Genomic DNA, 13444 nt, shown 5'->3' with positions numbered 1-13444 from the left:
GAAATTAAACAAATTAACAAGGCACACCTGTTAATTAAAATGCATTCCAGATGACTACCTCATGAAGCTGGTTGAGAGAATACCAAGAGTGTGCAAAGCACCAAGGCAAAGTGTGGCTACTCAAATATAAAATATATTTTGATTTGTTTAACACTTTTGGTTACTACATGATTCCATATGTGTTATTTCATAGTTTTGATGTCTTCACTATTATTCTACAATGTAGAAAATAGTAAAATAAATAAATGAACACCTTTGAATGAGTAGGTCCAAACTTTTGACTGGTACTGTATACTAGGCAGGGTAGCTTAGTGGTTAGAGCGTTGGACTAGTAACCGGAAGGTTGCAAGTTCAAACCACCGAGCTGACAAGGTGCAAATCTGCCTGGTTAAATAAAGGTAAAATAAAAATATATAAAATCTACTGTTATACACAAATACCTGAACAGGCAGTTAACCCACTGTTCCTAGGCAGTCATTGAAAATAAGAATTTGTTCTTAACTGACTTGCCTGGTTAAATAAAGGTCAAATAAAAATATATAAAATTAATACTGTTATACACAAATACCATGACACGCTGTTACAAATACTATTACACGCTGTTACAAATACTATTACACGCTGTTACAAATACTATTACACACTGTTACACGCTGTTACAAATACTATTACACACTGTTACACGCTGTTACAAATACTATTACACACTGTTACAAATACTATTACATATACTGTTACACATCCTTTTACATATACTGTTATAACAGTCTCTTACTGTGAGATACTATTACAGTACACACATTATTTCACGTCCCATCCTCTGAACACACCCCGACACACATTAGGTTCAGATGCTGTACAGCAAGGACTATCTGTAACAGGCTACTGTTGTCGTCTCCCAAATGGCCTGTTCCACTTGATCAAAACCACAAAAAACCCTTGGAAATGAAAGCAACACAGTAGAGTAGCCTAATTCTTGTAGAATAAGTATTCATTCTGACCAATACTTCTCATTCACACTAAAACCAAGGGGTAGGGCAGAAAGAGGTGATCGAGGAATAGGATGAGTAGGAATAGGGGGAGGTGTTCATGTGTACACAAGACACACATATAACCAGTCCTTATCAGTGACATGCATGACGGGATAATGAAAGACCAATTTTGCTTTCTAAATGGCACCCTATTCACTTTATAGTGCACTACTTTAGACCGGGACCCTTGACAAAGGTAGTGCACTACATAGGGAATAGGGTGCCATTTAAGACACGGCCCAAGTACCAGGCAGAACAGTGAAACATGCATGGCAGGTCAGGTGCATGTTCTTACCTGACTGCGAGGGTCAATAACTTGGCACTTATGGCCAAGGGAGATGGGAGGAGAATATGTGGAGGAAAAGACAGGTTCCTAAGGACAGAGGCGATTGGATAAGACAGGTTCCCAAGGACGGAGGCGATTGGATAAGACAGGTTCCCAAGGACGGAGGCGATTGGATAAGACAGGTTCCCAAGGACAGAGGCGATTGGATAAGACAGGTTCCCAAGGACGGAGGCGATTGGATAAGACAGGTTCCCAAGGATGGAGGCGATTGGATAAGACAGGTTCCCAAGGACGGAGGCGATTGGATAAGACAGGTTCCCAAGGACATAGGTGATTGGATAAGTGCATAAGAGAAGAGATGTGGATCAATGGTGTCTGTTGTCACTTTAAATCAGAGGACAGGCTCATACCAATAGTAATGGCTGGAATGGAATGTATCAAACACATGGTTTTCATTCCATTCCAACCATTACTATGAGCTCGTCCTCCAGCCACCACTGACGGGGAAAATAAGGAAGAAAATGGCAGTCAGGCAGAGATACAGAGGAATGATAGTGAAAGGTTGCCAAGGAGATGATGACTCAAGCAGAATTCCTCCGTTGCTCTATCGTTCGCTACATGCTTCAGTCTGAAACTGCCATCAATGTAGTAGTTTGTGGTGATGTCAAATGACGAGTGTTGTACAAAACAAAGTAATCAGTGATTGGATCATCTCCAATCAATCAGAGTATCAAAGAGAATGACAAATTTTTAAAACGCCACTTTACCCACGTGTGTTCTGGCTCTGGCCCAACCCATCAGTTTCTGGCATCAATCAGATGGTCTAGAATGGATTTCCATTCTAGAAATCGTCGGGGAGGTACTCAGATCCAAACCCGTTACGGAGAAGAAACTAACATCCGTGGCGTAGCGTCTGGCCAGAGCAAGGAGTTTAGGTAGCCAGGCTAGAGGAGAGTTACCATAACATTCACAACCAGAAATTATCATTCACAAGTTGTGACTGAGACCAGGAGCAGAGAGAACACACTGATGGAAGACAACTCAGAGATTATTTTGGATGAATCAAGTCTGAAGTCATGATGGGGGGTCCAGGGCTGAAGCAGACTGCGGGACGGTTCCCCAGTCAAATCTTTAGCTGGATCACAATGTCTTTTCCCCTTTAAAGAGAGGGAGACAACATCTACAGCATCACCTGAGCCCCTCACATGAAATGCAACGGCATGCAACAATGGAGGCTGGTGAGGGGAGGACAGTTTATTGTAATGTCTGGAATGGAGAGGTATAAAACTCATGGGAACCATGCGTTTGACACCATTCCAGTCATTCGGTTTCTGCCATTATCATGTGCCCGTCCTCCTGGCACCAGCCACCACTAGCATGGAAGTGTTAAATGTTTAATCATGAGCATTTCCAGAGGTGCTTGAATGCGAAGTAGTTAACTGGACAATCGTTAACGCTGCTGTATCCAACGCCATTCAATTCAGCACATAAAACAGGTCCCTAGACAAGTCGGTGGTTGCCATTTTGTTCAGTCACTACTGGCTTACAGTAATATTCTTTGCTTTTGATGAATCACGTCTCTCTCCGTCACCATTGTGCGGTACAAAATGCAACCGTTTTGAGCAGAGTAAAAAGCCGGTGACTGGCAGCATCACAGCAACAAACACATCTTCTCTCCAAACACAATAGCGTTGCTATACAGACTTCAAATCAAACAGTGCAAGTCAATGTGTTGGTCAGCAGCACTCCAAACCACCAGAGGTTCAATAGGTTAGCGTCAGACCAAAACACTGAACAGCAGTAAACAGAACTAGGGTTGGACATTTCCTTTCATTTCCCACCAAATGTTTCCTAGAAATCGCGGTTGGAATATTCCCAGAATCAAGAGGAAATAAGCATTACATCCGGGAATCCTCCAACCGGGATTTCTGGAAAACCTGAAAAATTTGGGGAAATTATCGAAACGTTGCAACCCTCGACCACAGCAACAGTGAACGGCAGTGAACAACAGAACACATGAGAATGAAAGAAGCAGCAGGTTTCACACAAAGCTCAGTGGAATGAAAGAAGCAGCAGGTTTCACACAAAGCTCAGTGGAATGAAAGAAGCAGCAGGTTTCACACAGAGCTCAGTGGAATGAAAGAAGCAGCAGGTTTCACACAGAGCTCAGTGGAATGAAAGAAGCAGCAGGTTTCACACAGAGCTCAGTGGAATGAAAGAAGCAGCAGGTTTCACACAGAGCTCAGTGGAATGAAAGAAGCAGCAGGTTTCACACAGAGCTCAGTGGACCACCATTGGCACATGGGCCTTGGCACAGCACCTTCGTCAGGTCTTACCCACAGCTGTTCAGACACAGTGACAGCAGCAAAACCATCAATAACCATCCTTTCCTCCTGAAGACATGGGAAACAACACAGGGGGAAAAGTCCATATATGAATTTGAGTGGTCACTTCTCTCCAGCCCCATCCCTTTTTTACCGAAACAGTGAGGGGGTAACGCGTTGTTGTTTCAACTGAGGATTGCCCTTTAAATCAAAGGATTCATAGTCAGTTAAACCAGACCTTTGCGTTATTCAATATAATACTGTACATTAAATAGATATAATCACATGCGATTCTGTAGCAACACATATTGTAAAACAAGCTCTTGGTGAAGCACTAGTGCTAGTTCAAGTGAAACTCAATCTTCCAGCAGTGTGACATTTAGACTGGATCTCATCATGGTCTGAAATAGACAAGGGATTTCTCCAAAGACCCCAGACTGATAATTCCCCAGGGAGACTGGCACCATATAGCCCTGCCTCCCCTCCCCAGGGAGACTGGCACCATATAGCCCTGCCTCCCCTCCCCAGGGAGACTGGCACCATATACCCCTGCCTCCCCTCCCCAGGGAGACTGGCACCATATAGCCCTGCCTCCCCTCCCCAGGGAGACTGGCACCATATACCCCTGCCTCCCCTCCCCAGGGAGACTGGCACCATATACCCCTGCCTCCCCTCCCCAGGGAGACTGGCACCATATACCCCTGCCTCCCCTCCCCAGGGAGACTGGCACCATATAGCCCTGCCTCCCGTCCCCAGGGAGACTGGCACCATATAGCCCTGCCTCCCGTCCCCAGGGAGACTGGCACCATATAGCCCTGCCTCCCCTCCCCAGGGAGACTGGCACCATATAGCCCTGCCTCCCGTCCCCAGGGAGACTGGCACCATATAGCCCTGCCTCCCGTCCCCAGGGAGACTGGCTCCATATACCCCTGCCTCCCCTCCCCAGGGAGACTGGCTCCATATACCCCTGCCTCCCCTCCCCAGGGAGACTGGCACCATATACCCCTGCCTCCCCTCCCCAGGGAGACTGGCACCATATACCCCTGCCTCCCCTCCCCAGGTAGACTGGCACCATATACCCCTGCCTCCCCTCCCCAGGGAGACTGGCACCATATACCCCTGCCTCCCCTCCCCAGGGAGACTGGCACCATATACCCCTGCCTCCCCTCCCCAGGGAGACTGGCACCATATAGCCCTGCCCCCCTCCCCAGGGAGACTGGCACCATATAGCCCTGCCTCCCGTCCCCAGGGAGACTGGCACCATATAGCCCTGCCTCCCGTCCCCAGGGAGACTGGCTCCATATACCCCTGCCTCCCCTCCCCAGGGAGACTGGCACCATATACCCCTGCCTCCCCTCCCCAGGGAGACTGGCACCATATACCCCTGCCTCCCCTCCCCAGGGAGACTGGCACCATATAGCCCTGCCTCCCGTCCCCAGGGAGACTGGCACCATATAGCCCTGCCTCCCGTCCCCAGGGAGACTGGCTCCATATACCCCTGCCTCCCCTCCCCAGGGAGACTGGCTCCATATACCCCTGCCTCCCCTCCCCAGGGAGACTGGCACCATATACCCCTGCCTCCCCAGGGAGACTGGCACCATATACCCCTGCCTCCCCTCCCCAGGGAGACTGGCACCATATACCCCTGCCTCCCCTCCCCAGGGAGACTGGCACCATATACCCCTGCCTCCCCTCCCCAGGGAGACTGGCACCATATACCCCTGCCTCCCCAGGGAGACTGGCACCATATACCCCTGCCTCCCCTCCCCAGGGAGACTGGCACCATATCTCCCCTCCCCAGGGAGACTGGCACCATATCCCCCCCCCCTCTCCCCAGGGAGACTGGCACCATATGCTCCATGCAGGGCTGTTCTGACCCAGGCACTGGCATCAAATGGCACCCTATTCCCAATATAGTGCAATCCTTTTGACCTGGGTCCATAGAGTTGTGGTCAAACTCTGGTCAAAAGTAGTGCACTATATAGGGAATAGCCTAGCGCCGCCCCAGTGGCCCCGCGCCGCCCCAGTGGCCCCGCGTCGCCCCAGGGGCCCAGTGGCCCCGCCCCAGTGGCCCCGCGCCGCCCCAGTCGCCCCGCCCCGCCCCAGTGGCCCCCGCCGCCCCAGTGGCCCCGCGCCGCCCCAGTGGCCCCGCCCGCCCCAGTGGCCCCGCGCCGCCCCAGTGGCCCAGCGCCGCCCCAGTGGCCCAGCGCCAGTGGCCCCGCGCCGCCCCAGTGGCCCCGCCCCAGTGGCCCCGCCCCGCCCCAGTGGCCCCGCCCCGCCCCAGTGGCCCCGCCCCAGTGGCCCCGCCCCAGTGGCCCCGCCCCGCGCCAGTGGCCCCGCCCCAGTGGCCCCGCGCCAGTGGCCCCAGTGGCCCCGCCCCAGTGGCCCCGCGCCGCCCCAGTGGCCCCGCCCCAGTGGCCCCGCGCCGCCCCAGTGGCCCCGCCCCGCCCCAGTGGCCCCAGGCCACCGTTAGATAATGTGAAGTCTCACCTTCTTCTCGTAGGTCTGTGCTGCCTCCCATCCCTGTACTGTGGAGTGTCTCTCAGTCACAGACACCTTCGCCACGTCCTTTTCCTTATTCATCCTGATCCTCCAGGCCTCGTCACCACTCTTCTTCAACAGGGCCAGCCTGGGAGACGTTTGGAGAGAACAAGAGAGGCTAGTCTCAGTTCAGGAAAAAGCAGTGGCCAGAAATACATCCACTTCACCTCAAAAGCTACAAGAGGCAGAAACATATTTCACAAGGACACAGAAACTCATTCAACACTGCCTCACTGTCACATAATCTTTAGATCATCAAGCTTTTCACAAAGACAGCAGGGTGAACCAAAAAGTTTGCAAACATTAGCTAACAGAAGCCTGTAAATCCCCAGCTTATATAGCCGTTGTATAACCAGTCACCGGTATTATGACTCAGACTGTGGTACTATAAACTCTTACAAAACTGTTGCAAAAGGGATCTTCGGCTGTCCCCATAGGAGAACCCTTTTTGGTTCCAGGTAGAACCCTCTGTGGAAAGGGTTCTAAAAGGATCCCAAAAGGGTTTTCAAAGGGTTCTCCTATAGGGACAGCTGAAGAACCCTATTAGGTTCTAAATAGAAAATAAAGGTGCTAAAGTGTATTACTGTGGTACTATGTAGCCCTTATATAACCAGTTACCCCCACATACTCACCTTTCCTTGATGGACATCTGCTTGGCGGACATCTCTGAGAGCTCTGTCTCGGCAGGGGAGAGGAGGTCGGACACACTGTGTCCTGCCAAGACTTCACTGCTGTCCAGAGGCAGGGACTTGGACTTGACCAGGGACTGGGGGAAGGACGTGGGCTCGGGTAGGGTCTGGGGAGGGGGCAGAGGAGGCTGGGAGAAGGACTGGGCGTTGGGTTGAGTATGAGGGGTTATCTGAGAGTAGGGCTTGGGTAATGGCTGGGTGAATCGTCTCTCCCTTTCCTGGGGCTTGGGCTGGGCTGAAAGTGCCTGGGTGAAGGGATGGGGCTGGGCTGAAAGTGCCTGGGTGAAGGGATGGGGCTGAGGTGAAAGTACCTGGGTGAAGGGATGGGGCTGGGCTGAAAGTGCCTGGGTGAAGGGATGGGGCTGAGGTGAAAGTACCTGGGTGAAGGGATGGGGCTGGGCTGAAAGTGCCTGGGTGAAGGGATGGGGCTGGGCTGAAAGTGCCTGGGTGAAGGGATGGGGCTGAGGTGAAAGTACCTGGGTGAAGGGATGGGGCTGGGCTGAAAGTGCCTGGGAGAAGGGATGGGGCTGGGCTGAAAGTGCCTGGGAGAAGGGATGGGGCTGGGCTGAAAGTGCCTGGGAGAAGGGATGGGGCTGGGCTGAAAGTGCCTGGGTGAAGGGATGGGGCTGGGCTGAAAGTGCCTGGGTGAAGGGATGGGGCTGGGCTGAAAGTGCCTGGGTGAAGGGATGGGGCTGGGCTGAAAGTGCCTGGGTGAAGGGATGGGGCTGAGGTGGATGAGCGTGGGGCTGAGGTGGATGAGCGTGGGGCTGAGGTGGATGAGCGTGGGGCTGAGGTGGATGAGCGTGGGGCTGAGGTGGATGAGCGTGGGGCTGAGGTGGATGAGCGTGGGGCTGAGGTGGATGAGCGTGGGGCGGGGGCTGAGGTGGATGAGCGTGGGGCTGAGGTGGATGAGCGTAAGGCTGGGGCTGAGGTGGATGAGCGTGGGGCTGAGGTGGATGAGCGTAAGTCTGGGGCTGGGGTTGAGTTTGTGGGGGTTGTTGGGTGTAAGGTTTGGGCAGAGTCTGGGGAAGCTGGGTGAAAGACTGAATCTGCTGGACACTGGCCCTGTGAGAGACACTCCTGGACGACGACACCACTGTTGTGGCAGTACTCAATGACACACTGGTGTGATCCGCGTCTGTGTAGACATGAAAAAAGCAACACACACAATGCATTATAATAAATCCATAGTGAAATCAATACTCATCTCATACAGAGAGAGAGAAGCACACACACGTTCAAATTCACACCTCAGCTACTGTCAATTATGTACAGTGGTTTGTCTGCATGGAGGGTCTCTCCAGCTCCCCCTCTCTCCAGCTCCCCCGTCTCTCCAGCTCCCCCGTCTCTCCAGCTCCCCCGTCTCTCCAGCTCCTCCCCCCCCCCCCCCCCGTCTCTCCAGATCCTCCCCCTCGTCTCTCCAGCTCCCCCCCTCTCTCCAGCTCCTCCCCCTCGTCTCTCCAGCTCCCCCCTCGTCTCTCCAGCTCAACCCCCCCTCGTCTCTCCAGCTCCCCCCAGTGCCTGCGTCTCTCCAGCTCCCCCCTCTCAGTCTCTCCAGCTCCCCCCCCTCGTCTCTCCAGCTCCCCCCTACGTCTCTCCAGCTCCCCCCGTCTCTCCAGCTCCCCCGTCTCTCCAGCCCCCCTTCTCTCCAGAAAGGAGTGTAAATAAAGACGATCCTGGACCTCTTTAAAACAATGTATGCAGGCAGAGACGGGTCAACCCTACTACAGTGTCTGCAGGCAGAGACGGGTCAACCCTGCTACAGTGTCTGCAGAGAGAGACGGGTCAACCCTACTACAGAGTCTGCAGACAGAGACGGGTCAACCCTACTACAGTGTCTGCAGGCAGAGACGGGTCAACCCTACTACAGTGTCTGCAGGCAGAGACGGGTCAACCCTACTACAGAGTCTGCAGGCAGAGACGGGTCAACCCTACTACAGTGTCTGCAGGCAGAGACGGGTCAACCCTACTACAGTGTCTGCAGGCAGAGACGGGTCAACCCTACTACAGTGTCTGCAGGCAGAAACGGGTCAACCCTACTACAGTGTCTGCAGGCAGAGACGGGTCAACCCTACTACAGTGTCTGCAGGCAGAGACGGGTCAACCCTACTACAGAGTCTGCAGACAGAGACGGGTCAACCCTATTAAGGTGTCTGCAGACAGAGACGGGTCAACCCTATTAAGGTGTCTGCAGACAGAGACGGGTCAACCCTACTACAGCGTCTGCAGACAGAGACGGGTCAACCCTACTACAGTGTCTGCAGACAGAGACGGGTCAACCCTACTACAGTGTCTGCAGACAGAGACGGGTCAACCCTACTACAGTGTCTGCAGACAGAGACGGGTCAACCCTACTACAGTGTCTGCAGACAGACGGGTCAACCCTACTACAGTGTCTGCAGACAGACGGGTCAACCCTACTACAGTGTCTGCAGACAGAGACGGGTCAACCCTACTACAGTGTCTGCAGACAGAGACGGGTCAACCCTACTACAGTGTCTGCAGACAGAGACGGGTCAACCCTACTACAGTGTCTGCAGACAGACACGGGTCAACCCTACTACAGTGTCTGCAGACAGACGGGTCAACCCTACTACAGTGTCTGCAGGCAGAGACGGGTCAACCCTACTACAGTGTCTGCAGGCAGAGACGGGTCAACCCTACTACAGTGTCTGCAGGCAGAGACGGGTCAACCCTACTACAGTGTCTGCAGGCAGAGACGGGTCAACCCTACTACAGTGTCTGCAGGCAGAGACGAGTCAACCCTACTACAGTGTCTGCAGGCAGAGACGGGTCAACCCTACTACAGTGTCTGCAGGCAGAGACGGGTCAACCCTACTACAGTGTCTGCAGGCAGAGACGGGTCAACCCTACTACAGTGTCTGCAGGCAGAGACGGGTCAACCCTACTACAGTGTCTGCAGACAGAGACGGGTCAACCCTATTACAGTGTCTGCAGACAGAGACGGGTCAACCCTACTACAGTGTCTGCAGACAGAGACGGGTCAACCCTACTACAGTGTCTGCAGACAGAGACGGGTCAACCCTACTACAGTGTCTGCAGACAAAGACGGGTCAACCCTACTACAGTGTCTGCAGGCAGAGACGGGTCAACCCTACTACAGTGTCTGCAGACAGAGACGGGTCAACCCTACTACAGTGTCTGCAGACAGAGACGGGTCAACCCTACTACAGTGTCTGCAGACAAAGACGGGTCAACCCTACTACAGTGTCTGCAGGCAGAGACGGGTCAACCCTACTACAGTGTCTGCAGACAGAGACGGGTCAACCCTACTACAGTGTCTGCAGACAGAGACGGGTCAACCCTATTAAGGTGTCTGCAGACAGAGACGGGTCAACCCTACTACAGTGTCTGCAGGCAGAGACGGGTCAACCCTACTACAGTGTCTGCAGGCAGAGACGGGTCAACCCTACTACAGTGTCTGCAGACAGAGACGGGTCAACCCTATTACAGTGTCTGCAGACAGAGACGGGTCAACCCTACTACAGTGTCTGCAGACAGAGACGGGTCAACCCTACTACAGTGTCTGCAGACAGAGACGGGTCAACCCTACTACAGTGTCTGCAGACAAAGACGGGTCAACCCTACTACAGTGTCTGCAGGCAGAGACGGGTCAACCCTACTACAGTGTCTGCAGACAGAGACGGGTCAACCCTACTACAGTGTCTGCAGACAGAGACGGGTCAACCCTACTACAGTGTCTGCAGACAAAGACGGGTCAACCCTACTACAGTGTCTGCAGGCAGAGACGGGTCAACCCTACTACAGTGTCTGCAGACAGAGACGGGTCAACCCTACTACAGTGTCTGCAGACAGAGACGGGTCAACCCTATTAAGGTGTCTGCAGACAGAGACGGGTCAACCCTACTACAGTGTCTGCAGACAGAGACGGGTCAACCCTACTACAGCGTCTGCAGACAGAGACGGGTCAACCCTACTACAGTGTCTGCAGACAGAGACGGGTCAACCCTACTACAGCGTCTGCAGACAGAGACGGGTCAACCCTACTACAGTGTCTGCAGACAGAGACGGGTCAACCCTACTACAGTGTCTGCAGACAGACGGGTCAACCCTACTACAGTGTCTGCAGACAGAGACGGGTCAACCCTACTACAGTGTCTGCATTGATCTACCAGCATGGCCACAGCCGACAATCATTTATTTGATTTTCATTTGGAATCCCAATCACAAACAGCCCGTCAGTAACAGCGGCAGTAGGAAGCCGCGTAGGAAACGTAGGAAGCCGCGTAGGAAACGTAGGAAGCCGCGTAGGAAACGTAGGAAGCCGCGTAGGAAACGTAGGAAGCCGCGTAGGAAACGTAGGAAGCCGCGTAGGAAACGTAGGAAGCCGCGTAGGAAACGTAGGAAGCCGCGTAGGAAACGTAGGAAGCCGCGTAGGAAACGTAGGAAGCCGCGTAGGAAACGTAGGAAGCCGCGTAGGAAACGTAGGAAGCCGCATAGGGCAAACGTATGTAAAAAAAAAAAAAAAACAAGATAAAATGCTCATTAGAATCAGTATTGAAGCCTTGTCTTCAGCCATGTCTTCTGTGATGTGATGGACACCGCAGCATCCGTGCGTCTCCGAGCTCTGTGTCTTTCTCAGGTAGTTCCTGTGCTACCTCATTTTGCAGGGAGGTGCTTCTGCTGCTGCCGTCTCTGTCTCTCACCGTCTCTGTCTCTCACCGTCTCTGTCTCTCACCGTCTCTGTCTCTCACCGTCTCTGTCTCTCACCGTCTCTGTCTCTCACCGTCTGTCTCTCACCGTCTCGGCTCCACCTGTAACTCACCCCTTTCGTGGCTACCGCTGGCGTGCCGCTGCTGAGCCTGAGGTAGCTGGTGCTCTGGGGCTGTGGTGCTCTGGGGCTGGTGCTCTGGGGCTGTGGTGCTCTGGGGCTGGTGCTCTGGGGCTGTGGGCTGATACCGCTGCTGCCTGCTCTCTCTGCTCTCCCTGCCTCCAGGACCACTACGGCTCTTCCTCTCCTCTCTGGTCCCTCCTCCCGATACATCCTCCTCCTCTTCCTCTCTGTAGCCAGTGAACGAGCGACCGGCTCCGGGAGTCCTTCCTCTGTCTGCTCTGCTGTGAGCCTGCTGCTGCTCTGACAGGGAAAGGCCAGGGGAGTACACATCTGGTTCAGGGACACTGGAGGAGTCTCCACCTTGGGTCAGGCTGAAGTACCTGAGAAAAGAGAGAGAGAGAGAGCATGCGACAGAGGTTTATTCAATTTTGCAACAATACACTATCAATAGTAGTGAAGGCTGAATTATTTGAAACAGTTTAGAGCGGTTATATAAAGACACACACCTCACCCCTCCTCTGTCCAGGGTGGTAGTGGTGGGGGCAGGGGGGTTGTAGGGGACGGCCGTAGATTTCCCCAAGTGGTCACCCATGCCGGAGTTCACCGTGGTTACTGTGGCAACCGACAGCTGTGAGCTGATGGATGCCACGGAGCGGACCAAGGAAACGGATAGCGGCTCTAGCTTGACCCTGTCTCCATTCTGCAGCTGCAGGAAGAGAGAGGAGGGAGGGGGGTATAGAGGGACAGGGGAGGGAGGTATAGAGGGACGGGGGAGGGAGGTATAGAGGGACGGGGGAGGGAGGGATAGAGGGACAGGGTGGGAGGGATAGAGGGACGGGGGGGGAGGGATAGAGGGACAGGGGGGAGGGATAGAGGGACAGGGGGGGAGAGGGACAGGGTGGGAGGGATAGAGGGACAGGGTGGGAGGGATAGAGGGACAGGGTGGGAGGGATAGAGGGACAGGGTGGGAGGGATAGAGGGACAGGGGGGAGGGATAGAGGGACAGGGGGAGTGATAGAGGGACAGGGGGGAGGGAGGTATAGGGTGGGAGGGATAGAGGGACAGGGTGGGAGGGATAGAGGGACAGGGTGGGAGGGATAGAGGGACAGGGTGGGAGGGATAGAGGGACAGGGGGAGGGATAGAGGGACAGGGTGGGAGGGATAGAGGGACAGGGTGGGAGGGATAGAGGGACAGGGTGGGAGGGATAGAGGGACAGGGTGGGAGGGATAGAGGGACAGGGTGGGAGGGATAGAGGGACAGGGTGGGAGGGATAGAGGGACAGGGTGGGAGGGATAGAGGGACAGGGGGGAGGGATCAGAGGGACATTTGGGGGAGGGATAGAGGGACAGGGGGAGGGATAGAGGGACAGGGTGGGAGGGATAGAGGGACATTGGGGGGAGGGATAGAGGGACAGGGGGGAGGGATAGAGGGACAGGGGGGGGAGGGATAGAGGGACTTAAGGGGGGAGTGATAGAGGGACAGGGGGAGGGATAGAGGGACAGGGGGGAAAGGACAGCATGCAGTCAGAACAGATGCAGTAAGATATCAGAGCAAGGAGGACAGCTGTCCAAAAACAAACATGGACCATCTCCAACTCTAAACAAAATATTGCTTCAGACAAGGCAGGCCTTGAGGTAATTTAGAAAACAACATAAACCGGTCATATAAATAATACCATCGTTCAAAAATCATAGCCGTTCATAATAAATTATCAATGAAGCATTTGTTTTTCTCAATGGAAAGCATGTACACTGAG

At 53.8% G+C, this 13444-nt stretch overlaps 1 protein-coding gene across 1 annotated transcript in view; it reads right to left on the bottom strand.

The window, feature by feature from the left end:
- LOC135518927 (supervillin-like) overlaps nt 1-13444 on the bottom strand; it is a 74459-nt gene that overhangs the window by 34817 nt on the left and 26198 nt on the right. The window contains 6 exon segments of the mRNA XM_064943892.1: nt 3654-3710; nt 6132-6270; nt 6815-7502; nt 7598-7936; nt 11748-12067; nt 12194-12393. Coding sequence (XP_064799964.1) covers nt 3654-3710; nt 6132-6270; nt 6815-7502; nt 7598-7936; nt 11748-12067; nt 12194-12393 — 1743 coding nt within the window.

This window comes from Oncorhynchus masou, chromosome 3 (genome assembly GCF_036934945.1).
Source record: "Oncorhynchus masou masou isolate Uvic2021 chromosome 3, UVic_Omas_1.1, whole genome shotgun sequence".
In the NCBI taxonomy this organism is placed as follows: domain Eukaryota; kingdom Metazoa; phylum Chordata; class Actinopteri; order Salmoniformes; family Salmonidae; genus Oncorhynchus; species Oncorhynchus masou.
The sequence above is the reverse complement of the archived record's forward strand: the minus strand, read 5'-3'. Positions and strand labels throughout refer to the sequence as shown.